This window comes from Onychomys torridus, chromosome 8, assembly GCF_903995425.1.
Source record: "Onychomys torridus chromosome 8, mOncTor1.1, whole genome shotgun sequence".
Taxonomy (NCBI): domain Eukaryota; kingdom Metazoa; phylum Chordata; class Mammalia; order Rodentia; family Cricetidae; genus Onychomys; species Onychomys torridus.
This window is the reverse complement of record NC_050450.1, coordinates 18,151,894-18,179,477: the sequence shown is the minus strand read 5'-3', so window position 1 is coordinate 18,179,477 and position 27,584 is coordinate 18,151,894. Positions and strand designations below refer to the sequence as shown.

Genomic DNA, 27,584 nt, shown 5'->3' with positions numbered 1-27,584 from the left:
TAGAAGGGCCGTAGTGGGCACATGCTGCACATCTCCTGTCTCTCTGAAGCTCTGTCCCTACTGCCTACTCTGTTGTCTTCTTGTCCCTGGACAGTAAGGCTTGTGTCGACCACCTGCTAAGATCTCAGTGTCTGTTACCCCTCAGCTCAGGTGCCCAGGTCACCAGAGTGAGTGGCTGGGGTGGGCAGAGAGGGACAGAAGCTGGACATGCAAACCATCTTATTTAGGACTTGATGTTTCAGAGGGGGCATGCCAAATGTCCCCTGGACTGGCCACACGGTGCTGGGTGGTACAGAACATTTAAACACACTGGGCACAGCACAGCAGCATGGCCGCATACACATTCTGGAGAAGATATCTGGGCTCCGAGGATCTCTGCGCACTGAGGCTCACAGAGGGATACCACATTTATTTGGAGGCTGGTGGGAACCATGGTGCCTATTAGAGCTATGGCAGGGTTGGCCAAGCACACATGGTTTAACACTTATCTCATGCACCATCATGGGGGACAATCTGCAAGTTCCATTCCATGCCACCTCCAGGGAGATAGCAGTGGCAGGACTTTAACAGCTCCACCTACATGTCTCTGAAGAGGAGCCGTGTGACAGCGATTCAGGTTAGGACATCTGTGTCCTGATCCCACAGCTGGATAAAGTTCGAGGCAGCTGAAGGAAACAGGCCCCAGCAGAGCCAAGGGTAAGGTGAACTACAGCCTGGGGGCTCGGCCAGCAATGCAGACAGCAGGACAGGATACACACGCTATGACAGGCTTGGAGGACGCTGACCTCACTCAGCACAGATCAACGATCCACACAGGCAGGGCCAACTGTCCCCTGGGGGTTTAGACCAGGCACCCCAGTCTCAAATTCTTCCTCCACCTGTCTCAGGGACCTTTGGGCATCTGGGTCTGCTGTCTCCATTCTACCCACTCAGACCTAGACTACTTTAGCTGCAGTCTGATCTGAGCACCCAGAGCCTGGGGACTGGACGGGCCACAGGCTAGAGGAGGAGGGAGGAAAAGCCAAGGAGAGTGCTAGCTAACTTTCTCCCCAAAGAGCCAGGAAGCCAGGGTGGGATGCCCAGCCTCAGCCCACTCTAAGAAGCTAGGTGCAAACTACATGTCGGTGACCACAGAGATAATGTAGAGTCTATAAGCAGGGGTTATGGGAATAAATACTTTTAACCTTTTTCTCTTATAAATATGCATTAGAACATTGATAACACCAGCTAGGGGCTCTGGATTAACTTAAAACAAAAGCAGACCAGATCCTGCACGAGCAGCGGGGCAGTCACTTCAAAGTCCCCGTCCCTGTGTGCCTCAGTCCCGTGGCACCTTGAACTGGTCCTTCTCCCTGCGGATGGCCCTCATGGTAGTCACAGGGTCCGTCTCACCAGCATGCTGCTGCACAGACTTCTCCCTGTGGAGGCAAGAGGTAAGAAGGCTGGAAGCAGAGCCTGGGACATCCATCCTCATACAGAAAAACAGCCAGGGCGAGGCCAAATGGGTCCTCCCAGCAATATGCAAATGCCCACCCAGCCCAGAGTCCCAGAGCTTCACGGATCCTTAAAGAAGCTCTCCAAAAGCCACCCCTCATGGGTCATGGGTCCCCCACATCCTTGCCGAGATGTCAAGAAAAGCGTATCCTCACATTTATGGAACAAAGCCTGCCTCTTGGGTACACTTAATAAAGTTGGGGTGTGAGGGTCAGGCCCATTCTCTTCAGGCTGGTTTAGCCCTAGTTCATCTCTTTGCTGGGGGTGAACTTAGACAAAATCATAAAGCCATGAGCTACCACAGGAAGGGAAGACCCAGAGAGGGCCCCGCCACACCATCTTACTTCACTCTCATGAAGGGGTTATAGGTGAACTCCTCTGCCAGGGTAGATGGCACCGTGGGCTCCCCGATGGCATACTTCTCCTGTAGAAGACACCACTGTCAAACAGGGATCAACAGGTCCCACCTTTCAATACCTCAGTGATCTTTAAACTCAAGTCTATCTTAGAAAGCAGAGCGAGAGAACAGTCAGTCAGTGCAGACAGGTCGGGCTCATGGGAGGGACTAGCAGTTGTCTCCAACTATGTCCCCGAGAGTAACCTGCTGCCACCAGTATGTCGCTCCTGCCTGTGCTGTCTCTGAAGGGAAGGGCAATCCTGTCTTCATACGGTGAGCTGTATGTTTCACACAACAAAAGCACAATGCAAAGGTGGCAAGCCCCCTCCCCAGGAGAAAACAAGCCCAGGAGCAGTGAGGGACTTGGCTGTCAGCACAGAGTGTGCAGGGCTCACCCCCCTGCCAGGAGCTCCCACAAAGTGCCTGGAGAATGGCCAAACAGTAGAGTGCTGGAGGGCACTGGCTACCACCTTGCCTGGGTAGCCTTGCTCCTGAGTGCCACAGCCCATGGCAGAGAGAATGCTAACAGAGCTGAGGGAAACCTGAGTTTCTAAGCTAGGAGGTCTCCAGGAGCTCTTGCCCATCTATGCCCGGCTAACATGGAGGCCTCAGGGACAGAGTGGGACAGCAGCTGCAGACCCCACACGAACCCTCCCTCCCTCCGCACCAGGACACACAAAGCCCAGGGCTAATGACAGGGACCAGGAGCGCTGATGGCTGGCTAGCATGCAAAGTGTCAGGGAGGGCTCACAGGGGGACTTAAACCAGGATGGCAGGTTTTCAAGTTCTGAAAATCAGTTAAGGAGTTAAACATACATTTGGCTATGCAATTCAGCAATTCCCCTTTTAAGCATACACCCAAGAGCAGAAAAGAAGAAAAGCATGAAGAAAAGAACATACACAAACATTCACAACACCTTTATTCATAACCCTAAAAACACAGGAAAGCACACAGAGAGTTCACCCACAGACAGTGGATGAACTCCTGTAGTGAGCTATATAATACAGGATGTACTAAGAAACAAAACCAGCAGGGACGAGCCTCAAAATGAGGTTGAGCAAGAGCAGAGAGAACTGAGGGAGATCATATGATTCTGCTATAGAAGCCTCTAGGTAACGGCCATTGATGGGGCTAGAGAGATGGCTCAGCAGCTGCTGCTCTTGCAAAGGACCTAGGTTCAGTTCCCAGCACCCACATGGGAACTTGTAACCACCTGTAACTCCGATTCCAGGGCTTCTGATGCCCTCTTCTGGCCTCCATGGGCATTGCATGCATGTGATACACAAAGGTACATGCAGGTAAAACACTCATATACAAAAAAATCAAAATAAACCTTTAAAAAGTGCCTTGCAGAGAAGAGCAGCAGTGTTCTCTAGCTTGACTAGGGCAGGGATTATGTAGATGTGCATTGTCAAAGTTCATCTAACTACAGATTTCATTCAGGGCATTCTCATGCATGCAAATTACCCTTAAAGTTCAGTTTGTCTGGCTTTGGGAGGCTCTGGGTTTGATCCCCAGTTTTGATCCCCAGAGGAAATAAGGAAACAAAATAAGTTGCAGAGTGGTATTATGGTATGGACAGTGTGCATACAGTGTGATCTTTATGTGAATATTAAATGCATACTCTAAGAATCAGGTACGAATCAGGGAGGGGGTGAAAAAAATTTGTGAGGTGATAGTTTTGATATGCTGCCCAGGCAGGTCTTAAACTTGGAACACTTCTACTTCAGACTCTTAAGTAGGATTAAATATGTGCCACCACACCTGACTAAGCATTTGGATTTGTTGTTTGGAGATAGTCTCATGTAGCCCAGGCTAGCTAAGAACACACACTGTAGCTGAGACTGGCCTTGAACTCCTGACTCTTGCCTCACTTAGCCTCCCAAGTACTAAGATATGTCACCATCCCAGGTTGAATTTTTTGGTTTTGTTTGTGTTTTTGAGGCAGGGTCTCACTACGTAGTCCTGGCTGGTATGGTACTCAGAATATTTATGTAGCCTGATCTGGCCTCAAACTTGTAATTCTCCTGTCTCCCTCCCGAGTGGTGGGATTTACGGTAGGCTGAATTTTCTAGTATGACTTTGTAAATCCCTTCCTAAGTTAGAAAGGATGCTGGACAGGTATTTATCTTAAAGCACACCACAATGGACTTATACAATGAAGCGCCACTTCCTAAACTTGGCGAAGGGAGCCGTACCTGAACCTCCCAGGTATGCACAGCTCTCACTGACATTTACAGTGAGTGACAGGGAAGCAGAGCCCTGGTGTCTAACAAAGCCCTCAGCCCACTGCCGTGGGCTGTGCTGTGGTAGCTCACTGGTGCTGTCATGGAGATAAGCCCCTTCAGGTGAGATTCCCCCACTGTCTGGGTGACTGCAGAAGCAGGTTCCTCACAGAGGGTCCAATTGACTCACTGCTTAATTTGTGGGGAATACAGCTGGACCCTGTAGCCAGAGCTTCTCATGCTAAGATGTAGTGTCCACAGGCTGCACTGGGCCCTCCGGATGGGCTGCACTGCGTGACCAGCACTGAGTGTGTGACACCCAGCTTCCATCTACTCTGCAGATAGTGCTGTGTCTGCATCCAGCCCCTCGGGAAGTCACTGCACCGTGATGGACCCCGAGGACATGCTCCAGGATTGGGTCCCACTCACCTTGGCCCAGGCCAGTTTCTCCTGAATGGCGGCATTGCTGGGTTCCACATGGCGTGCAAACTTCAGGTTGTTTATGGTGTACTCATGGCCACAGTAGACTTTCTGAAGAGAGAGCCAACACATGAGCTCTGAGTGATTAATCCACCCTTGGGGACCCTGAGGGTTCAGGGCCATGTCTTGTCTCAGCCTGAGGTGGCACCCCATACAGTGCGTGCAACTAGAGGATATTGAAGGCCACACACAGAGTAGGAATAAAAACCGCTAGGTGATGGCTTTGCCTGCTTCCCCCTCAGCTCAGAGGTGAGGCCAGCAAGAGATCCACCACATACAGACCAGCTGTGAAAGCAGGGAGAGTTCCTGGGCCTGAAGAGTAGATCCAGCCTAAGACAGATCTGCTACCTGGAGCATGTGGGGCCTTTGGAAAAGGGAAGCATGGCTTACTGTGTCTGGAGGGAGCCGACCCAAGACTTCCAGCAGTGCCTTGTACATCTCGTCTGCAGTTCCTTCATAGAACTTCCCGCAGCCAGCAACAAACAATGTGTCACCTGAAAACACAGTGGGAGTTCTTCAGGGCTAGCTCATGCCCTGGCCTTCTGCACCTGGTGCTAACCCCAAACTTACGAACAGGCACCAGAACATAACCCCAAGCCACCTACCTCCACCACCACCATTAGGCATCTTCACCCAACATGGCACAAAGCCATCCACAGCTCTCAATTCTGCCAGCCTCCAGGTTCAACCACAGCCATTAACTCACTGTTTGGGCCTAAAACCCAAGGCACCCTGACCCGCTCTCAGGGCCCTAGTCCCACCATAGCTGAAATCATCACAAACCTAGTCCACTTCACACCTCTCAGCAACCCTCCTGGGCCCTTCTGGGATCTCGGGATGTCCCCTTTCTCCTGGCGTCCATGTTTCTGATACTCTTTCCCTCTTGCTGGGATCTGAGGTACCCCCTTCCTGGTCCCCAGACTAGCATGCCTCTTGGCCTCACCTCAGCATCAGCAGGACAACTTGGCTGCTTCTGTTCCCTACACACCCTGGATTTTCTACTGGGGCCACTTTCTACTCATGCTGTGACTGTACACCTTGACTGCCCCTTCCCAGGGTACCTGGCTCTGCTCCTGGGCCTCCACCTGCCTGCCATGAGGAGGGATCCCAAACCTGAGATCCTGAACACTTCCTGCCCAGTCTGTCCCCAGCACTGCTGCCCGTTGTCTCTCGGTGCCCAGCCTGCCTATCTCAGCCTAAACAGGCTTTATCCCACACTACAGCTGCAGAAGCTGCCTGGCCCTCCCACCACACCCTCTCAGCTGTCCTTGCCTCCCCTCTGTCCCCCTCAGATCAGCTGGAGTGGTAGCTAACTCAAATTTCCTGAGCTCCCACAGTCCATTTTCATCACTGGGCCTCACTGCTAATCCAGATCTCTCCCTTGTCCTAGAGCATACGGTGCAGTCACAAGATGACTGAAGAAACCTCACCCAACATGCCAGGTGCTGCCCACCAGCAGTCACAGAAAGTGCAGGACATTGTGGGGTCTACGTCCATGACACTCGGTACCTTTTACCTCCCAGGACAGAGTCAGAGCCCCAGCCTAGCCTAGCATACACAAGGCCTTGGGTTCTATCCACAGCACGGTCAGATAGGCTGGGGCTGAGGAAATAGGTTAGCTGGTAAATGCTTGCCTTACAAGCGTCAGGACCTGAGCCTGATCCCCAGAACTCATGTAAAAATCCAGGCTGCCTACTCAGCCAAGTTCTAGGCTGAGGAGAGTACAAAGTGGTGTCCTGGTCTGCTTTTCTGTTGCTGTCAAAACCAAAACCAACTTAGAGAGGAAAGTTTACTTCACCTGACTTCCACCAAGGGAAGTCGGGCAGGAACCTAGAGGCAGGAGCTGAAGCAGAGACCATGGAGGAATGCTGCTCACTGGCTTGCTCAGCCTGCTTTCGGAAAGCACCCAGGATACCCCTGCCCAGGGGTAGCACTGCCCACAGAAGACTGGGCCCTCCCGTAATTACTAATCAAGAAAATGCCCTACAGACTTGCCAATCTGATGAAGGTATTTTTCTCAATTGACATTTTCTCTTCCCAGAACTCTAATTTGTGTCAAGGTGACAAAAAATGAACCAGCACAGGTATACCTGGGGGATGACACCCCCTCTCCCTCTCATCTGCTCCTACAGACACTGGCACAGACTTATGTAGGACACACAGCCATGCCAACAGGGGAGGGCCAGCTACACCTCAACCTGGACAGTCATAAGCTGAGGACCACATGATCATCACCATCTTACCACAGCAGTACTGCAGTTCAGAAAAGCCCTACCAAAGCCACCAATGCCAGGGAGACCATGGACACACAGCAGAGATGCTGTGTTCATGCTGCAGTTGGAGCAGCTGCTGCCCCTGCTCTCAACCCAGTGAAGGTGAGCCTCAACACAAAGAGGGCCCAAGGCCTGACACACCCACACAACGCCATGAGGAAGACAAACTCTGGTCAGCTGTGCTGCTTCACACCTGTAATCCCACCCTCAGGAGGCTAAGGCAAGAGGCCTGCCACAAGTTCCAGACCAGCTGGGCAACAGAGACCCTGTCTAAAAACAAAACAAGATAGCCCATCACTCCCCCTCCATCCCCCACCAGCATTCTGCAACATGTTTAAAAACAAGCTCAGATTCCTGGTCAATTTCATGTTGACAGAAGAGTCCTCCAAGTCTTCACCCAATTCCCCCTCGGTATTTATTTCTCCAGGGTTTCTCCCATCTGAAAGTGTGCTGTGACAACCTCATTAGGACATGCTGGCATGTCCCCCAGCCAGGCTCTCAACAACCCCAGGGGCTGTCATGGGACAGCAGCACATCCTCACACACTACATCACAACTCTAAGAGGCAGGAGCCGGGCCCTCTGCAGCACACTTTGCTCCCAGCCCCCCAGCCCCCCCCCCCCCCCAAACCATTTGAGTGCTGTTGTCGAAAGGCTGTCCTGCTTCCCAGGCTCCCAGGCAGCACCTGCATGGTTTTGTTTTTTACTTCACAAGGGGAGAACTGCTCTGATTTCTGGACAACACCTACCTGCACTGAGTGTGAACTGCACACAAGGCCCCAGCGTGGGAACCACCCACTTCTGAGTCAGGCTTCTGGCTCTGCAGGGTCCCTGGGTGCATGTCACCCAGGCCAGGAGTGAGGTACTGCCTCGTGCTGGCCGAACCCAGATCACAAGGCTCTCTACAAGGCTGCAGGTAGGATACTTGGAACCCCTGGGGCCTTCCTCAGCCAGCCCCTCCAACCCATGTCCATTGGTTGGCTGCTAGAGGATGAGGGTCGAGGTTGCAGGGTGGTGACCATTGCAGATGGAGACTGTTTCCCTCAGACACCTGATGCAGCAGCCAGGGACACAGCAGCAGCACAGACTCAACTCACAGAGCACCCCTGCACTCTGTATGTGAACAAATCCCAGGCTCCATCCTGGGGGCTGTGGCTTCCTTCTATGAGATGGGGGGCTGGAGAAGGTGCAGCCCCTGCTTCTCTCCCAGGAGCTTTTCCTCACACAGCCCATGCCAAAGAGAGTCTTCACATGAACCCCCGCCCTGCCCCCATCCTCTCCGACTCACCTGTGAACACAGCAGAGGGCTCTGAGCTACCTGGCTTGCTCACAAAGTAACAGATGTGTCCCGAAGTATGGCAGGGTGTTGACAGGCATTTGACAGTGAGAGACCCCACCTGAAACAGAGGTGCTGGGATGAGCCCCGACCACCAGGAGCCCTTCTAGACTATCACAAGTGGGAGTGCTGCTATGACTCCCTTCCTGATCACCTGAATATGCTTAGTCCAGACAGTCTAGACACCCGCAGAACATCCCAAAGGGCCAAAGGATCTCTGCTAAGGTGGGGCTCAGGTCAGATGTGTCTGTTCAAGGATAAAACCCAGGTTGGGGATTTAGCTCAGTGGTATGCCCTGGGTTCAATCCTCAGCTCAAAAAAACAAAACAAAACAAACAAACAAACAAAAAAAAAACAAAAAAAAAACAAAAAACAAAACCCAAAGAGGCTAATTTTGTTTTTGCCTCCAGAACTGAGCCAAATCTAAACTAGGCATTTTCCCAGAACAGATACTTCTTTTCTGACCACCTTCCCAGCTCTTTACATCAAGTGTTCAAACCTAAAGCTGACCCAGTAATGCAAACATCCCATAGACATAGTCAGCAAGGTCTACACTCTTTCCACATCTGCACAGCCTCTCTCTGCTCAAGTTGCTCACATTCTGATCAATTTTCCCAAAATGTCCTAACTGCTGCATGTCCTAACAAAGGCAGATTTCTCCACACAACTCCACTATCACATCTAAGAAATCCAAAGGATCCCCGAGGCCTTCTTTAAATTCTCCAGTTGACTCAGAGACCCACTCTGTACTCCTCCCGATGTCCAGTCACACTTTGCAGTTGATTTTCTCACTATACTCTTGCTTTTTGTTTGTTTGTTTTTTTGAGACAGGTTTTCTTTGTGTAGCTCTGGCTGTCCTGGAACTCACTCTGTAGACCAGGCTGGCCTTGAACTCACAGAGATCCACCTGCCTCTGCCTCCCCAGTGCTGGGATTAAAGGTGTGCACCACCACCGCCTGACTTCACTGTGCTCATAGAGAGAGGACTGTTCAAGCAATGCTGACAGGCCTAGGGAGCCCTTTCCTCATCAGCCCCCTTTCCAAACAGTGCCTGAGGACCTATCGTCCCGGCAGGCCTCCCTAGAGCTCTCCCCATGGCTCACCATGTACCTGCAGTGTGGAAAGGTGTGTCACTTTGTGCGTCAAGGCCCCAATGAGGTCATCACCTCCATAAACCTTCAGCCCAGGCTGCAGCTTCACCAGCTTCTCATTTCCACCAGCATGGTCCCTGGAAGTCAAACAGGGGCCTGGGGTCACCTGATGAGATGGGGGGGGGGGCCTGCTTGCTTGCCTTTAACCCCTGACCAAATGGAATTTTCACTTTGCCTATATGTGTCCCAGGTGTCCAGCACAGCCCTGAACAGGGAAAGCTGACCACATATAGCTAGAGAGTCCCAAGCATGGTTCCATGGAACCTGGAGAGGTCCCACTGGAACAGAAGCCTCACTCTTACCACACCTCCTGAGGTGGGGGATTGGGCACCAAGGAGGGGGTGGGGGTTGGAAAGTTCCCCCAGGTAATCCAAATGTGCATCCCAGTTTCAGCCAACACTATTGAACTATTCCGGGAACTTCTAAAACCATGATACTGCCCACCTGAAGGAAATTTGTCACCACAGGACAGACAGGGTGGTGGCACCTCCTAGAACCGGGGATTCCCACAGTTCCCTGGGGAGTCCTTTTGCCTTTTAAAAAAGCAAGCAGCAGAGGACAGGGCCATGGTACAGGCACAATAGGAGTATCCCCACACTGTGGGTCCCCCTCAGCTCCAAGATGGGCATGGGGAACACCTGCCCCTGTCAGTCCCTTGGATACTTCACTCAGAGTCAAACAATCCATGGAACAGCAGGGCTGTAAGATAACAGGCAGGAGCAAGTGACCCGGCTCTCTGCTCCACTGCCTCCAGGACAGGGATCAGACACAGGCCAGGGAGGCCCATCGCCTCATCACCTGCCTTGTCAAATGTCACTACCAATAAGCAATAACACAACTTGATCGTCCTTTAAGCCACAGGCCAAAGCTGTAGCTCAGCCTTGGGCTTGACGATGACATGAACATGAGAAGGTGAAAGCAAAAGCCAGAATCCTCCACATTTTCAGGAAAGAGGCATCTGAAGCAGTGACTGAGGTGGGAGAGAAAACACAGTGTGGAAAGTGTTTGGTGGCTGCAAGGCAGACACCACCAGGTCCCCAAAGGTGGAAGTGTCAGCAGCTGGAGCCCAGGGAAGGAGCCTCAAAAAAACAGAGCAGCTGTAATGTGCAGCACAGGCCAAGGGGAAGGTAAACTCCCTTGTCCCTGGTGCTGAAGTCTCACTCAGGACCTCAGGCCTGGCTAAACCAGCCACAAAGACAGTGACTGAGAGGCACAGCTCCAAGCTTTGCTTCATCAGGGGAGTCAGTGAGAGCTCCCGGCTCTGACATACCCAAGACAGGGTCAAAGAAAAAGGCTCTGGCTTTCTTCATGGGGTCGTTTAGAAAAGAAAATTGAGAGCCTAACAAACATTTCTTCTACCTTTGAGGAACCTTGAAAGATCCAAAAAGCAACTTCTAGGCCAGCCAGAGACCCTGGCTCAAAAATAAAAAACAAAAAACATGGGCCGGAGAGATTGTCTATCAGTTAAGAGCACTGGCTGCTCTTCCAGAGGACCCGGGTTCAATTCCCAGTACCCACATGGAGGCTCACAACTTTCTGTAATTCTAGTTCCAGGGGATCTGACACCGTCACACCAATGCACATAAAATAAAGTTTTTTAAAAAAAAAGAATAACACAAGTCAGGAACAAGACTTTGGGCAACACCATCCCCAAAGCCCCAAATTTGAGGGCAGCCTGCATCACAGAGTGAAATCCCATCTCAAAACACCAAAACCAACCATACAACAAAAGCCAATCAACACTTCTGGAAACATAGCCTTCCCCCTCCCCCCCCAAAAAGTCAGGGTCTCACAGCCTGGAGCTCACTATATAGACTGGTGAGCACTAAACTCACAGAGCCCCACCTCTCTCTACCTCCCCATTTTATTGTTTTTTTGGTTTTATTTGTTTGTCTAAGAAATACTGATGCCTACCTACCCTTTTTTTCTCTGACATGGATGGATGCCAACACCACTCCCCCCACCCCCTCCACAGGGTTTCTCTGTGTAGCTTTGGAGCCTGTCCTGGAACTTGCTTTGCAGACCAGGCTGGCCTTGAACTCACAGAGATCCGCCTGCCTCTGCCTCCCGACTGCTGGGATTAAAGGTGTGTGCCACCACCACCCTGCCCAACACCACTGTTTATGAGCCTAAGTTTGGGGAAGGCAGCCACTGGGGGTCCTCCTGTGACCAGAGAAGCCTAGCTTTAAAGGGACATCAGTGGACACTTGATCTTGAGGGTCTGTCCCTAGCCTCTGTTCCTTGTCACATGTCACAATACTTTACCTGGAAGTTGCTGCATTAGCTGAACCCAGAGGTCAGTGGCCCAAGAGGAAGAAGGAAGGAGCCGTGGTGTGTTCTTAGAATCCTTCCCTGCTCAAGGGTCTGCCCTTCTGTGTACAGTGACTTCCCTGGTGAACAGCAGGCCCCACCCACAGGTACATGCACGGCCTGGCACTTACCAGTGGTGGTGAGTGGTGAGCACTGTGGTCAGCTTTACACGGTGCTTTTTCACAGTTTCTATAACCTATGGGCACAGGGGAGGCAAAATAAAGGCTCAGTCACACTTCTGGTCCTGGTTCACCTGGCTGCAGAGGGGTGCCCAGCCTCGTCCCACCCCTGATGACTGACCACATTCCAGACACCAGGGGAAGCATTTCTTTTCTCTCCATCAACTTAACTGTTCTGTCCCACCCCTGTCCTCTCTGAGCCCGGGCAGCTCTGGCTGAGGGCATTCACAGCACTGGAGCAGAAGCATGGCAGATGAGTAGGCTCCCAGGATTCACACACGTCCAGGCACAGAGGTTTAAAAGTGTGTGTCAGGCTTGCCACAGAGGCCTGTGCTCTCTCCGACCCTTCTCACTGCCCCATCTACCAGCAGCTAGACACAACTTTGTATTGAGTGAACTAATTTCCACCCAGCTTCCACAAAGCCGAAAAGACCCTGGCATGTGGATGAAGGCAGGGTGCTGGCTGGCAAGGCACAGGGGGCCAGCAGGAGCCGCACACACCTTCTGGGGTTGCACCGGGTCTACAATGGCGGCCTCCTGGGTGTCCTCATCAATGACCAGGTACATGTAGTTGTCAGTCAGGGCCGGCAGGAGCTCCACCTTCATCATGGCTTGCTCCACAGTCAGACTCTTTCTGAAATCTGTGTGATACAGAAAGACTCCCAGCAGGGCCTGACCTGAACCACACACAGGAGGAAGCTCAGTGTTCTGCAAGGACAGCTTCCCAGGACTTCAGGGCAGCCATCCCCCTCGCGCCCAGTGCATTGACAGCTGGCTTTCCCCAGCTCCTGTGAGGGAATATCCCATTTCACCACATCCTCCAGGAAAGCAGAGACTAAGTAAGTCAGCCCGTCGCAGATGCGGAATTATTATTTTGTTTTTTTTTTTTTGTTGTTGTTGTTATTGTTTGTTTGTTTTTGTTTTTGTTTTTCAAGACAGGGTTTCTCTGTGTGGCTTTGTGCCTTTCCTGGATCTCGCTCTGTAGCCCAGGCTGGCCTCCAACTCACAAAGATCCACCACCTGCCTCTGACTCCCGAGTGCTGGGATTAAAGGCCTGCGACACCACCGCCCAGCTATTTTGGGTTTTTGAGGGAGGTGTTTTTAGGTTTTGTTTGGTTGTTTGCTTTTTTTCTTTCTTTCTTTCTTTCTTTTTTTTAAATACTTCTCCCTCTATATCCTTGTAGAGCCCCAAACTCACTGTGTAGTCCAGGCTAGCCTTAAATTCAGCAATCCTTTTGTCTCAGACTTTTTTTTTTTTTTTTTTTTTTTTTGCAATGGAAGGGATGGAGCTCACACATGCAAGGCAAGTGAGCTACACTTCAAGCTAGACCTGGAATCCTGCTATTTCTTTTCAAGAGTTCCTACAGCCTTTCCTACCTGCCTGTGGTGTGACTCAAACCTCAGGAAGGCAGAATGAGGCACCAGAGCAGAGCTGCTCACCCTCCAGGCACGGCCTCAGCACTAACAAGTGTCCAGTCCTCTGGACTTCCAACCCTCCTCAGGCCTCTCCCAGATGAGAAAACAGGGTCTTATACTAAATGGCCAGCATAATGGAAAACACACATAGTGCCAGCTCCTGGAAATAAGAAACTGGCTGTCTGAGACTCAAGCGTGAAGGACACAGAACGGTTATTCAAGCAAGGACTGTCCTGGGGTGCGCCAAGGAGGTTGAGGGACAAAGGGACAAAGGTACACTCTACTCCACCCAGTCGACAGATGCCAAATATTCTCAGTGGTAAAACTCTCACTCAACCTGAAAACACGTGGGGCCTCCAGAAACGTTCTCTGTCTTGGCTTTAAAGAGGGGGACCACACAAGGTGGTAGAAGACAGTGGCATTCTGACTCTCAGGAACCCAGAAAACAACAGCTTTGACCCTGTGGTAGACAATACTATCAACTCTAATAACCATGGCCAGCAAAACTAGCCAAATGGCACTGTTTGTTTTGTGGTGCCCTGGGTGCCCCAGGACTTTAAGCACACTAGGGAAGTGCTCTGTCACTACACTAAACTCCATTTCTCCTTTTTGGCACAACAGCTGGGCATTTTCCAGACCCTTCTCCTCATGTTCAGCAAAATAAACATTTCTGTAAGATCAGGTATCTGTAATATTTGAACTCCCTAAGCCCTGGCACTGTCCAAGCCCATGGAGGGCAGAAGGGTGGAAACAGGTGAATATGAGCCCGTGTATGTATTTCCTGGCAGAACACTGCAAACACTGTATGGCTAAATAACATTATTAGTGCTCACCCCATTCTAGGTCCCAAAAGAGCCTGATGGTAACCTGGAGAAGATTAGATAACTCCTAAAGAAGGAATTCACCGACTGAGGGTATCTCCAGAAGCCTTTTTCCTAACTGCACCTAGCCTGACATTGCCCAGAAGAGGCTCTCAGCTTCTTAGTTTGCAACTAGGGACGTTTTGCTTGAATTGAGGTCACAGCTCTGCAGCCTGTGTTCGAGATCAAATCCATAGACAACGTTTTATTTTGCTCATAACATTCTTTAAAACTCAAGACTTTCAGGGAGTTGCCTCTTCTCACCGGGCGGGCTTCTGCAACACCAAATGCTGAGCTGTGGACTCCCATAAGCGTCGCTGCCCAGCAGTAACTGTATCCTCGTCTAGCGCTGCGTTCAGCAGCGACACTAAGGGGTATGAATTCCTTAACTGGAGACCTGTACTTCTGGGGTTCTCAACGAGCGGGCTTCTTTCTTAGTAAAGATGGACCGAGCACTTTGAATCACAATTGCTTCCAAGCTCCCGGCTAGCTGGACTCAGGACGGCCAGCTCCGGGGTGCTGGCAACCCACTGTCGCCACATCAGCTGGACACCAAGAGGAAAAGCAGCTGGCTTAGAAACTGAGGTCGCGACCCCAGAACTGGAGTCCGACTCCGGCCGAGTAGGGGCAGATGCTCGCCCTCTGCCCCGGCCCTTGCCTGCGCCGCTCATCTATGCCAGCCACCTGCGCGATGGCCCTCAACACGCGGGGGGCCCCAGCTTCTAGACCGCCCGGCGGCGCTCAGCACCTGCGCCTGGAGACGGCGAAGCCTGGCCCAACCGACGTCCCGCCTGCCAGCACCGGGCCGCGCCGCGTCAGCGCCCAGACACACTTACCCAGACCGCGGCGCGCGCAGGCGGCTCCCAGCGCTGACAGGCTCTGGACGCACCGCGGCCCGAGACCCAGCACCATGACCCACTGGGTGCACAGCCGGGTCGCCGAGCCCGCAACACCAGCGTCGTGGGCATCAACACTGGCGTTGGCGACTGCAACCAATCAGTGTCCTCCTCGCCCTGCTCCCGACCAACCAGCTCCTGCTCTTTACCTAAACGCCACGCCCTCAATCCAACCGTGCCCGCCCATAGAGCTCACAGCCAACCAGGGGCTGTCTCGCGCCGCCGTGCCGCCCCCCAGCCAATCAGCAGCGCCTGCCCTAAACGTTCCCTACCGTGCCCTGGCAGCCTTGGCCCGGAGACCCGGGCTGGAAGTAGGTGTAGACGGTGAAGGGAGGCCGAGCGTATGCCTCCTGGTCTCTTCCGGGCCGTTGCCCTCGCGCAGAGACCTTTAGCTGACCTCAGCGTCCAGTGCTGCGCAAGCCGGGGTCGAACAGCGCCCTAAGGCAGCTGTCCCCTCGAGGCCGCCGTAGACCGGAGAGTTAGCGGTCACGTGACGCGAGGTTGTACCATGGCTTCTTCCAAGCCCCTGTCTCGCTTCTGGGAATGGGGCAAGAATATCGTGTGCGTGGGGAGGAACTACGCAGACCACGTCCAGGAGATGCGCAGCGCGGTGCTAAGCGAGCCTGTGCTGTTCTTGAAGCCGTCCACCGCGTACGCTCCCGAGGGCTCACCGGTGTTAATGCCCGCTTACTGCCAGAACCTGCACCACGAGGTGGAGTTGGGAGTGCTCTTGGGCAGGCGTGGTCAAGCCGTCCCCGAGGCCGCCGCCATGGACTACGTGGCCGGCTACGCCTTGTGCCTGGACATGACTGCCAGAGATGTGCAGGAAGAGTGCAAGAAGAAGGGGCTGCCCTGGACCCTGGCCAAGAGCTTCACGGCCTCCTGCCCCGTCAGCGCCTTCGTGCCCAAGGAGAAGATCCCTGACCCTCATGCCCTAAGACTGTGGCTCAAGGTCAACGGTGAGCTCAGGCAGGAGGGCAAAACCTCGTCTATGATCTTTTCCATCCCCTACATCATCAGCTACGTTTCCAAGATAATAACCTTGGAAGAAGGAGACCTTATCTTGACCGGCACTCCAAAGGGAGTTGGGCCAGTTAAAGAAAATGATGAGATCGAGGCTGGAATCGACGGGGTGGTTAGTATGAGGTTCAAGGTGGAAAGGTCAGACTACTGAATGTTCTTAGAGAGTGTCAAAAGAGAAGGGGGACAGAAGCAAGTGGAGGAAACTAAATGACAATCTTAGTGAAAATCTCACAATTATGTCACGAGATTGCTAGGTCTATATCAAAGAAGGTGGATCCTTAAAAACAAACAACGTGATCTAAAAGGACTAGGATGCGATTAGAAATGGGAATAACCAAGGCAGAGGATATGTGATGCTTCCCGAGAGGAGGCCTGTTAATCTAAACTCTGAGAGGTGGTAGTTTTTGTCTCTAAAACTGAACTGGATAGACTTTTCTGTAAACCATTCTGAAGTCTACAGCGAAAAGACTTGAAAACTGCAAAGGAAAGTAATTCATTAATGATACTAACCTTTAGAATGCTGTTTATACAGAGCACTCCAGGTGATTCTTGCGAGGGAAAGCACTTCGTCCCAAAATTAGATAAAAGTTTTGTTAATCGAGCAATGGTGAAGTCCTGCCTCGTTTACTTTGGTTATGTATGTTGGGCTGTGGCTTCTGGATTTGGGAGTTAATTTTGAAACTGTTTTCCAAATAAACACCATTTCTTGTGTGACCGAAAGTGTACTTTCTTTCCCAGTGGGGGAGGGGCACTTCTTCTTCTGGGGCTTCAGACTGACCTTTGGCTCTTGAGCACAGAGCTTTAACTTATTAACAGAGTGAACCAGTACCTCCATATTAGTCAAAGGAAGAGGCCCTAGGAAACTGACAGGCTGGAAATGCTGCCTTTGCTCTTGCCTGCACCCTTCCCTGATTAAAAAGCCTGTCGGGGTTCCCAGCACAGCTTTCAGAGCCCAGTGGAGTCTTGTAGAATTAAGCAGAGGAGACATAATCTGCTGGCCCCTTTCAGGAGGCCTGTTATATCTCTAGTATTTATCAGTACTGCTAGGCATTATGACAGCCATAGTTCATTCCATATTCCTGGAATGTGCATTTTGTGTTTTTTAGCAAAGCTGTGAGATTGGTGTTGTTATGTGTCATCCTGATGACAATGTAGACTTAGAGGCTAGGGCCAAGTTGTAAAATTGTCACAAACTCAGAACCTGAAGTTTGATTGTTTTTTGTTTTTTTTCTTCCCCTGAGACAGGGTTTCTCTGTGTAGGTTTGGAGCTTGTCCTGGATCTCACTCTATAGACCAGGCTGGTCTCGAACTCCTGCCTCTGCCTCCTGAATGGTGGGATTACAGGCATGCGCCGCCACCAATGCCTGTTGTCAGAACCTGAAGTTTTAACCATAGTGTAGGTAGTGAAATATAAGTAGATATATAAGAAAATTTGAACATTTATTCTCTGAGCCCAAGGCTTAATTATGATTTATTATGAAGGTCCATAATGATATTTGTTTAATAAATATGATTTTTTTAAGAGTCTCATTATTGTAGCTCAGGATGACTTTGAACTCATAATCCACCTGACCTAAGTTTTCCATTATTTTATCCTTTAGTAGTAGATTTAATTATTTAGCAGTCAATTAATACAGATGAGTTGGGAGTTCTAGATAAAAAGGAACAAAACACCTTAAGGTTCATCTCCCCAGAGACTGCCAAAGTTAAACATTTGGTATAAATTCTTCCAAGTCTGTATGTAGATATTATTTTAAGTGGAATTTGCTTCCACATACTTTTTTTTTTTTTAAATAGTGTTTCTCTGTGTAACAGTCCTGGCTATTCTGCAACTTGCTTTGTAGACCAGGCTGGCCTCAAACTCACAGAGATCTGCCTACTTCTGCCTCCCAACTGCTGGGAGGCACTATTGCCTGGACCACTTTTTTTTAAGACAGGGTCTCACTGTGCAACTCAGCCTACCTCATAGTCCTTCTTTCCTTAGTCTCCTGAGTGCTGCTGAAATGACAGGTGTGTGCCCCCACCACACAGTTTTCTAGCCTGGTCTTTACACTGCCTATTGTGACTTCAGTCAGTGCTCTCTCTCTGCAGTATGCTTTTCATTGACTATGAGAGACTCTAGGTCAGTCCTCTGGTTTCAGACATCAGGATGTGCTGGTGGAATCAGCACATTGTTAGTTTCTGATTCCTGTGCCTGGGTTCCCGAAGTCAAACATTGAGCTCAAAGGGTATATCTGTCCATATTGAAAATGGACTGTTAATCTAGCTAGCAAGTACAAGGTCCAGCTGAGAAACACCTAGCAAGTTGACAGACCAATGAAGCAAGCTGAAGGCACAAACTAGTGCTCCGAATGTACAGTGCCCTTGGGGTCAATGTCCACCAAGCAATGGAATGAGCTTTGTCACAAACATCTGACATCAGCATTATAGGTGTAGCACACAAAGTCCTTGGACCAAAACTGGATCCAATTCCCACAATTCCTGAGCTGTTAAAATCACAATAATCCTCACACCCAGAAGATACATATTCCTTCAACTTTTTTTTTTTTTTTTTGAGACAGGGTTTCTCTGTATAATAGTCTTGGCTGTCCTGGAACTCTCTATGTAGAACAGGCTGGCCTTGAATTCACTGAGATCTGCCTGCCTCTATCTCCCAAATGCTGGGATCAAAGGCATGTGCCACAACCACCCAGTTCCTTTAATTTATTTTAAATGACCTATGAAAAGGTTCATCCAATGAAGTCAAATTACCCTTCAGTAGATTCAAGAACTGTAATTTTCAGAGGTGGAGAGATGAATCAGAGGTTAAGAGCACTGTCTGCTCTTCCAGAAGATCCAAATTTGACCCCCAGCATCCACATGGCTGCTCACAACTATCTGTAACTCTAGTCCAAGAGAATCTGATAACCTGTGATCTCCTTGGGCACTGTATACACATGGTGCACAGACATATAGGCAGGCAAAACACCCACACACATAAAACAAAAATTTTAAACGACACAAAATTGTTGGCCAGTCATAGTGGTGCATGCCTTTAATTCCAGCACTTGGGGGGCAGTCTACACAGTGTGTTTCAGGACAGCCAAGAATACACAGACTGTCTTAAAACAAAAACAAAAAAATTGTCATTTGCTTTGTCACACATAAGAAAGTAATTCCATAATGTTAGTCTATGCAGATGTCTTGACATCTGTTACAAGTGATTTTTAAAAAATGTATTGAAGCACATGCCCTTAATTCTAGCACTCAAGAGGCAGGTAATGGGTTGGGGATTTAGCTCAGTGGTAGCAAGCACAAGGCCCTGGGCTCGATCCTCAGATAAAAAAAAAAAAAAAAAAAAAAAAAAAAAGGCAGGTAAATCTCTTGTGAGTTCAAAGCCAGCCTGGTCTACATAGGGAGTTCCAGGCCATCCAGAGCTACATAGTAAGACCCTGTCTCAAAAAATAATAAAAATTACATTGGGTAGCTATAAAAAGTGAGCATTAGGCCAGGCTCAGTTTCACAGGCCTGTAATTCCAGCTACTCTGGAATAACTATGAAGACAGCAAGTTCAAGATCTATCTGAGCTACACAGTGAGTATACAGCTAGCCCATGCAATTTAGTGAGACTGTCTCAAAATACAAAGTAAAAAAAAGAAAAAAAAGGTGGGGTTGGAGATTTAGACAAAGTTTGGTTCCCAGCACCCATATGTCAGCCCACAACTGTCTGTAACTCCACTTCCAGGAGATCTGATGCCCTCTTCTGCCCTCTGCAGGCACCAGGCATGTGGGACACAGACATATGTGCTGGTAAAACACTCATACACATAAAGAATAAAATATTAAAAATAAAAAATATAGTAATTTATGAACTGGGCATGGTGGTGCATGCCTATAATTCTAGTACATGGGAAGTGGAGGCAGGAGGCCTTGGACATCAGAAGTTCAAAGCCAGCCTAAGACAAATTGTCAGCTGTCCTGGAACTCAATTATGAGACCAGGCTGACCTCAAACTCACAGAAATCCTCTGGCTTCTGCCTCCCAAGTGCTGGGATTAAAGGTATGCACTATCATACCCCACTAATAAGCACACTCTTTACCAATAGGTCACACTATAAGATGCTTCACACTTAATTTATTTTAGGGACACTTAATTTATTTTATTTTATTTTTCGAGACAGCGTTTCACTGTAGCTTTGGAGGCTGCACTGGAACTCACTTTGTAGACCAGGCTGGCCTCAAACTCACAGAGATCCACCTGCCTCTGCCTCCCGAGTGCTGGGATTACAGGTGTGCGCCACCACCACCGGGCTAGGGACACTTAATTTATAATAAACATTTTCTTAAGTCATTAAATATTCAGAAATATAAATATATATTTTGAAGACTGAATAATACATTTTTATTAATTGATTGATTAAGTTTTCTCAGCCTAATCACCGTTTCCCCTCCCTCCTTTCCTCCCAGTCCCTTCCTTCAACTCCCTGCCCCCATCCACTCTCTCTCTCTCTTCCCTTCAGAAAAGTGCAGACCTCCCATATATATCAGTGAATCATGGCATATCAAGTTGCAGGAAGACTAGGCACCTCCTCTCCTATTAAGGCTGAATGAAGCAACCCATCAGAAGAAAAGGGTCACAAGAGTAGACAACAGAGTCAGACAGCCCCCGCTCTGTCTGCCGAGAGTCCCACAAGAGGACCAAGCCTTATATTCTTTTTTTTCCCCCCAGAGCTGAGGACTGAACCCAGGGCCTTGTGCTTGCTAGGCAAGCACTCTACCACTGAGCTAAATCCTCAACCCCAAGCCTTATATTCTTTTTTTAATGGTTATATTTCATTATATGAGTATAAGACAGTGAGTATAATCAATCTAATACCATTGCACACTTAAGATGATTTCTAATAGGGATGTAGGGTGCATGCCTTCAGTCTCAGGACTGGGGAAAAAAGGTAGGCATATCTCCCCAAAATTATATGTTTATAGTTATAATATTATAATTTATAAATATATACTCTATTTAATATGGATGGAAAGATAGAAGACAGACATGCAGGAAGGACATACAAAAGTGTTATTTGTCAGCACAGGCGTGTTCAGAGAAGCAAAGTTCCTAATAGCCCAAAGGTTAAAGAAACTCAAATGTCACCAGCAGATGAACAGATAAATAAAATCCAGCTAAAGGAATGTTTCTCAGCTATATGAAAGAATAGCACACATTACAACATGGGTGAACTTAAAAATCATTATACTAAGTAAAAGTGCCAGTCACGTGGGCGGTGGTGGCACATGCCTTTACCTGCACTCAGGAGGCAGAGACAGGTGGATCTCTGTGAGTTCAAGGCCAGCCTGGGCTACAGAGCGAGATCCAGGACAGGCACCAAAACTACACAGAGAAATCTTTTCTCAAAAAACCAAAAAAAAAAAAAAAAACCAAAAACAAACAAACAAACAAACAAACAAAAAAAACAAAAAAAGATGAATTTTATGCTATCAGAATATAAAACAAAAATACATTTAAAAACATGATTCACAAACTAAAAGTGTGAGAGATTATAGTCATCCTGTTCTGTTATCTGTGAAAAATATAAAACTTGATTAAAAAAAAATAGTTGTGAAATAGCCCAGGCTTCCCCAGGATAAAGAATGCACACATACATAGATGATGTTTCTGCCATGTATTGTGAATGGAACAAATAAACTCAACACAGCATAATCTACAAAGGGAAAGTTGTCTAATTACCTAGCACGAACCCTGTAGCTTGGCAGAAACCTATTCCAGGAAAGCAGTCCCTGGGGAAGCAGACCAGGAAGCATGGGGAGACCACGGGTGTTTGGTGCTGAGGTGGAAGTACTTCTACTTCATTGCATGCCTGCATTTTGGTCAGTCTATAAATGAAATTTCAGATATTGGTTGATTTTGCTTTTGATCTTAGTTAAAAGGCAATTTTTGACTGATTTTGTAAACTTAGTCACGTAAATGTGTAAGTTAAACCTAAGACATACCTTTGATTTGATGTGGCTTGTCATTGACTGGGCAGATTCCTATACCTCCAGCAAAGAACTGCACCTAGGTAACAGTTCAGAACCAAGACTTGAGAGATAGGATCACCTTGGTTGTGAGCAGGTAGTTTAGAGCCCTCTGCTGGCCTAACTGGTACTCAGCTGTTTCAGGGAACAGCATTGCCACAGCACCCACCAGGAGAATGTCTCTATTATGTGGTGGAAACTAGTGGTGAGACAGCCAGGATAGCTGAGGATCATTGGCACAGGAACCAGACCGGTGCTTACAGACTTGCCCTGGCCCAAAAGCCTCTGAGTGGGATCCAGGGAGGGGGCACCATTGCGGTTTGGATCAAAAATGTTTGGTTGCTCCTATTGGACTTCTGGGAAGTGACTGGATCAAAAGAGCTCTGACATCATCAGTGGATTAGTCCATTCCAGGTCTGTTGGGAGGCATGTGAAACTGAGGCCACAGCCAGGCATGGTGATGCACCTTTCTAATCCTAGCACCTGGGAGGTAGAGACAGGAGCATCAAGGAACCTTCAGTACATAGTCAGTTCAACACTATTCCTATAATCTCAGTACTCAGGAGGCTGACACAAAAGGATTGTAAATTCAAGGCCAGCCTGCCACATAGGAAAACCCTGTTGAAGAATACAGAGAAGCTGGGCAGTGGTGGCGCACACCTGTAATCCCAGCACTCGGGAGACAGAGGCAGGTGGATCTCTGTGAGTTCGAGGCCAGCCTGGTCTACAGAGCTAGTCCAGGACAGCCTCCAAAGCTACAGAGAAACCCTGTCTCGAAAAACAAAAACAAAAACAAAAAAAGAAAAAAGAAAAAAGAATACAGAGAGAGAGAGAGAGAGGAACTAGGAGTTAGGACTCAGCAGAAGGAAGGGATCCTTGGGGCATGTTCTTAGGACCCTTATCCTCTCTCTGTTTCCCAGTCTCTATAAGGAGAGCAGCTTTGCTCTGCCACATGCCACCAATCATAATATTCAGCCTTAAACAAAAGCAATGGGTGAAGGGCTAATGTCTGATTTATAAACCAAAGTGAATCTCTCCTCTTGTAAGTGTATTTTTTGGAATTTTATTACAGCAACAGAAGCTGACTAGCAAGCCCATACCCACTGGCAGCAATAGCAGATGTGAATCCTGCTAGGGCACCCTCAATTCTCTCCTCCCGGCCAGACTGCTCCAACTCTTCCTCCTTCCTCCTCGTCACCCTGATGACTCCCCTAGCTTACTCAATCCACATCTCCCTCCTCAAAGAGAATGGGAGAAGGCACTTGATCAGTTCCATCTTGCCTGTGTCCATCAAGTCCTTAACTGCCTCATTTATTAGGACATCTGGCAACCCTCCACATGACTGCATGGAGTAAAAACCATAGACAACATTAGATTACCGGCTTATAAGAGAGTTCATGTACTCACTTTTCTATCTGTGTGCAGGACACTGGGTCAGATCTTAAGTTTGCAGTCGGTGCCAAGTTAGGGTGGGTCTTACAGAGGGCCAGTTCCTGAAACAAGTAGCTCCAATCATGTGGGGCTCTACCCTGTGCCCTGTGCTGCTTCAGAGAAGAGTAGGATGAAAAGCAGCTGCTACCCTTATGTCTTGAGAAACTTCCCTCTTCAAAGTTCCTAGTTCAGACATCACTCCTGTAGCTCTTGAAGCTGGTCTCCTCCCCAGTGACTCATGAGTGCCAAGCTTGCATCAGCAAGCCTTTGCGTGCACCAGGTAGCTCCAGAGTGTCATCACCAAAGCCAGGGCCAGCTCCTGCACGGTCATCCCTTCTCTCCACCATCAGAGCCTTTCACTGTGTCCTGTCAAGTGTGCCACCACATCACAGGGAAGACAAAGAAACCATTCACACCCGTGAGGAAGATCAAGCATGTTTATTACTGTACATAAGCAAATACTTTCCAGTGTGAGAGAAGACAGGGCAAAGCTATTGGTCTTCCAAGTAGCTGAGCCAACTCCAGAAGGAAACAGTGACAACCTAGGAAATAGTTTTACTACATTTAGGCAAATGTAATTTTACACATAATTCTCAAACATGCCATTTTAAAGAGTTAAATTCCTATACTTTTCCAGATTTTGGAACAAAACATGGTTTTAAGTGTGTCCTTGTCCAGGCAGGTTCCTGCTTGCTTCGGTGGGATCTGCAAGCTTACAGGAGAGTATGCTAACTTTCAATCCACCCCTTGCCCTGTGTGACAAAATCAGCTGAGGAGGAAAAGAGACAGAGGGTTAGATTTAAACACTACCTTGTACACAAAGTTGAAAACCACACCACAAAGGAAGAACTCCAAGTGTTGTTGTTGTTTTGTGCTTTTCTGAAGCAGGGTTTTGCTGTGTAGCTCTGGCTGGCTTCAAACTCATGATCTTCCTACTTTGATGTCATGATTGCTGGAATTACAAATGTATACTGCCAGCCCCAGCTTGGAATCACTTTAAGTGACAACAATTTTTAATTGGAATATGAGAATCATAGAAAATACTTCATCTTTATAGGCAGAGTTTTATTTTGGATTTAAGACAGAGTTTCATGTAGCCCAGGATGACATCAAATTCCCTATACAGATGAGAATGAACTGGAACTTCTGGTATTTCTGACTCAACCACCCACATACTCAGATTACCTAGCTGGCATACTTGATCAAATTTGTCAAATAATAATTCTTAGATTTATAGTTTTGCATGTTTAAGAAAGGGTTTTGTGATTTGCTATTATAGAGTGCTGGCCTCTAACTCCTGGCCTCAAACAATTTTCCTACCTTACCTTCTGAAGTAGATACAGCCTTAAGCCATTGCACCTGGCTCACAGGTTCTGGTCTCTATTGTATATTTTTGTGTACTATAATTATATCTGCCCAAGATCTTCCATGAGTCTAACTTAAAAGTCTTCTAGGGTCTAGGTATATGGCTTGCTGGTAGAGTCTTGACTATGGGGTTCCACCACTGGTTCATACACACACAAAAGTTCATGTCTGTAATCCCAGTACTTGGAAGACTGAGGCAGGAGAATAGCCTTGAATTTGAAACCAGTCAATAGTGATGTTCAAGCTTAGGGGGAAACCCTATCTCAAAAGAAACAAAACAAAAAATACATTTTTACATGTACTGCATACATGTCTGCACATCACTTGCATGTCCAGTGCTCTCTGTCTTCTGTTAGAGGCCAGAAGAGGATACTGGATCCCCTTTAACTGGAGTTAAAGACTGTTGTGAGCCCCATGTGGGTGCTGGGTGTCACCACTGCCCAGCTCCAAATAAAATCTTTTAAACATATGTTTTAGAAAGACCCAATATCCTTTTATTTGAGGAAAACTTGTTGTACATGAATCAAGTCTGGAAAACTTTATATATGTTTCCATTAATTTAAAGTGATCAAATAGGGCTAGAAGGATGGCTCAGTGGTTAAAAGCTCTTGATGTTCTTGCAGAAGACCCTGGTTCACTAGCCAGCACCCATATGGGAGCTAACAACCATTTTTAATTCTAGGTCCATGGGGTCAGATGCCTTTTTCTGGTCTCCACAAGTGCTGTACACATATGCTACATAGATAGGCATGTATGCAGAACACCCATACACATAAAATAAATATAAACAAATGGTTTAAAGTGATCAAAGTCATTAACAAGGTCATGTCTGTTCTTATGATGATAGAACAGAACATTTTGTGGGTTCATATGAATGTGGGGAGATGCAGCATATGACTAACTTCTCTCCTGGGCCTGGGACCCATGGTTACTACAACCTGGAACCCAGGTTCTAGAAATATTGGTGAGGCCATTGCTGACTCCATGTCTGCAATCTATTCAGATTAAGCTTGAGGCTACTAGAAAGAGACTATCTGGAAATAGAACAGCCCCCTTTGAGGCTGTGGTGGAGGAGAAACAGCATTCACAAGGACTACAGAAGGGGCATCAGAGTTACATCAAAGTGCTGACATTTCTATCCCGTCCTCTGCCATTTGCAGAGGTGTACAGTATGAGAGGACATCATTGCTCTGACCACTAAGGGCATGTGTACTCATGAGCATGTTTGTCCATTTCCTCAATACGAAATTCTGACAGAATAGATATGAGCAAACACAGACTGGAGCTCAGTAACTTAGGGTCACCAGAGGAACACTAAGACAAAGCAGGGAGGAAGGAACACTGGCCATTGTTCTCTCACGAGTGAGTGTCAGGAGTCAGTGCTGGCCCTTTCCCAGTTGTAGGATCACATCCAGGGATTGCACGGGCTGAGGGAAGTGAGGCGACCCTGGAGTTCACAGCACGTCTATGTCAGCCCAGATGCAGGATGCTGAACTGCTGTTCTACAACCCTCTCTCATCAAAGGGCAGCGCCACACAGGCAGGTGCTGTGGTGTCTGTCGCCTTGTCTTGACAGTATCATTAAAGGGCATTTCTCCGCTGACCTATTTAGTGTTATTGGTAACTCCCTTTAGTCTATGACTATTTCCATCGGTTCCATGACAGCCAAAGCCTCTGAACATCTAGAATTGAGAACTGCCAATGGCAGCACACTCCTGAGCTGGGGGACCTGTCAATGGCAACACACTCCTGAGCTGGGGGACCTGTCAATGGCAACACACTCCTGAGCTGGGGGATCTGTCAATGGCAACACACTCCTGAGCTGGGGGAACTGTCAATGGCAACACACTCCAGAGCTGTGGGAACTGTCAATGGCAACACACTCCTGAGTTGGGGGAACTGTCAATGGCAGCACACTCCTGAGCTGGGGGACCTGTCAATGGCAACACACTCCTGAGCTGGGGGAACTGTCAATGGCAACACACTCCAGAGCTGGGGGAACTGTCAATGGCAACACACTCCAGAGCTGGGGGATCTGTCAATGGCAACACACTCCTGAGCTGGGGGAACTGTCAATGGCAACACACTCCTGAGCTGGGGGAACTGTTAAAGTCAACACACTCCTGAGCTGGGGGAACTGTCAATGGCAACACACTCCTGAGCTGGGGGAACTGTTAAAGTCAATACACTCCTGAGCTGGGGGAACTGTTAAAGTCAACACACTCCTGAGCTGGGGGAACTGTCAATGGCAACACACTCCTGAGCTGGGGGAACTGTCAATGGCAACACACTCCTGAGCTGGGGGAACTGTCAATGGCAACACACTCCTGAGCTGGGGGAACTGTCAATGGCAACACACTCCTGAGCTGGGGGAACTGTCAATGGCAACACACTCCTGAGCTGGGGGAACTGTTAAAGTCAACACACTCCTGAGCTGGGGGAACTGTCAATGGCAACACACTCCTGAGCTGGGGGAACTGTCAATGGCAACACACTCCTGAGCCAGGGTGCTACTTGGTGGAGGAGCACTTGCTTAGCATATGAAAGGCCTTTGGTTTTATCCTCAGCTCTGAAAAAATCTTCATGAAGAAAAATCTCCCATGAAGATTTACTGCTTGAATTTATAAAATAACACTACTTTAAAATACACTCACTTTTACATAAATTTTGCTTCTTTCCAAAAGAAACTGCCACTTCAGTTTCGTTTTCTGTTCACTTGTCATTGCAAGAAACTCATTTATCTG

General features: G+C 48.6%; 3 protein-coding genes across 6 annotated transcripts in view; 1 reads left to right on the top strand and 2 right to left on the bottom strand.

Moving 5' to 3' along the window:
* Window positions 1-202: 202 nt before the first annotated feature.
* On the bottom strand, window positions 203-15,416 carry Hagh (hydroxyacylglutathione hydrolase). 4 transcript variants are annotated; one of them, XM_036196088.1, is made up of 10 exons: window positions 14,957-15,118; window positions 12,346-12,521; window positions 11,797-11,861; window positions 9,315-9,432; window positions 8,158-8,266; window positions 4,988-5,091; window positions 4,547-4,648; window positions 3,360-3,393; window positions 1,839-1,918; window positions 1,355-1,418 (listed from the first exon to the last, which is right to left on the bottom strand). In XM_036196088.1, the coding sequence occupies exons 1-9, from the start codon at window positions 15,030-15,032 to the stop codon at window positions 1,857-1,859; spliced, it is 846 nt and encodes a 281-aa protein (XP_036051981.1). In that variant the 5' UTR covers window positions 15,033-15,118; the 3' UTR covers window positions 1,355-1,418; window positions 1,839-1,856. The 4 variants fall into 4 exon arrangements, with proteins under 4 accessions (XP_036051982.1, XP_036051979.1, XP_036051980.1 ...); XM_036196089.1 differs by lacking the exons at window positions 3,360-3,393; window positions 14,957-15,118 and adding an exon at window positions 15,289-15,416 and having other exon boundaries at window positions 203-1,418; XM_036196086.1 differs by lacking the exon at window positions 3,360-3,393 and having other exon boundaries at window positions 203-1,418; window positions 14,957-15,130.
* Fahd1 (fumarylacetoacetate hydrolase domain containing 1) lies at window positions 15,259-16,753 on the top strand. The gene has a single exon (XM_036196090.1). The coding sequence runs from the start codon at window positions 15,525-15,527 to the stop codon at window positions 16,188-16,190; it is 666 nt and encodes a 221-aa protein (XP_036051983.1). The 5' UTR covers window positions 15,259-15,524; the 3' UTR covers window positions 16,191-16,753.
* A 7,146-nt stretch (window positions 16,754-23,899) lies between these two features.
* The window catches only part of Meiob (meiosis specific with OB-fold), an 82,665-nt gene continuing 78,980 nt past the window's right edge, over window positions 23,900-27,584 (bottom strand). The window contains exons 13-14 of the mRNA XM_036197966.1: window positions 27,495-27,581; window positions 23,900-24,245 (exon numbers count right to left, since the gene is read on the bottom strand). Coding sequence (XP_036053859.1) covers window positions 24,135-24,245; window positions 27,495-27,581 — 198 coding nt within the window. The 3' untranslated portion in view covers window positions 23,900-24,134. The remainder of the gene's footprint in view (window positions 24,246-27,494; window positions 27,582-27,584) is intronic.

Excerpts from the sequence above, each read along its gene's own strand:
- Hagh (XM_036196086.1), bottom strand. The coding sequence starts at position 15,032 with ATGGTGCTGGGTCTCGGGCCGCGGTGCGTCCAGAGCCTGTCAGCGCTG. Across the intron at positions 11,862-12,345 it reads ACCCGGTGCAACCCCAGAAG|GTTATAGAAACTGTGAAAAA; the intron begins GTGTGTGCGGCT and ends CTGTGCCCATAG. Across the intron at positions 1,419-1,838 it reads AACCCCTTCATGAGAGTGAA|GGAGAAGTCTGTGCAGCAGC; the intron begins GTAAGATGGTGT and ends TTGCCTCCACAG.
- Fahd1 (XM_036196090.1), top strand. The coding sequence starts at position 15,525 with ATGGCTTCTTCCAAGCCCCTGTCTCGCTTCTGGGAATGGGGCAAGAAT.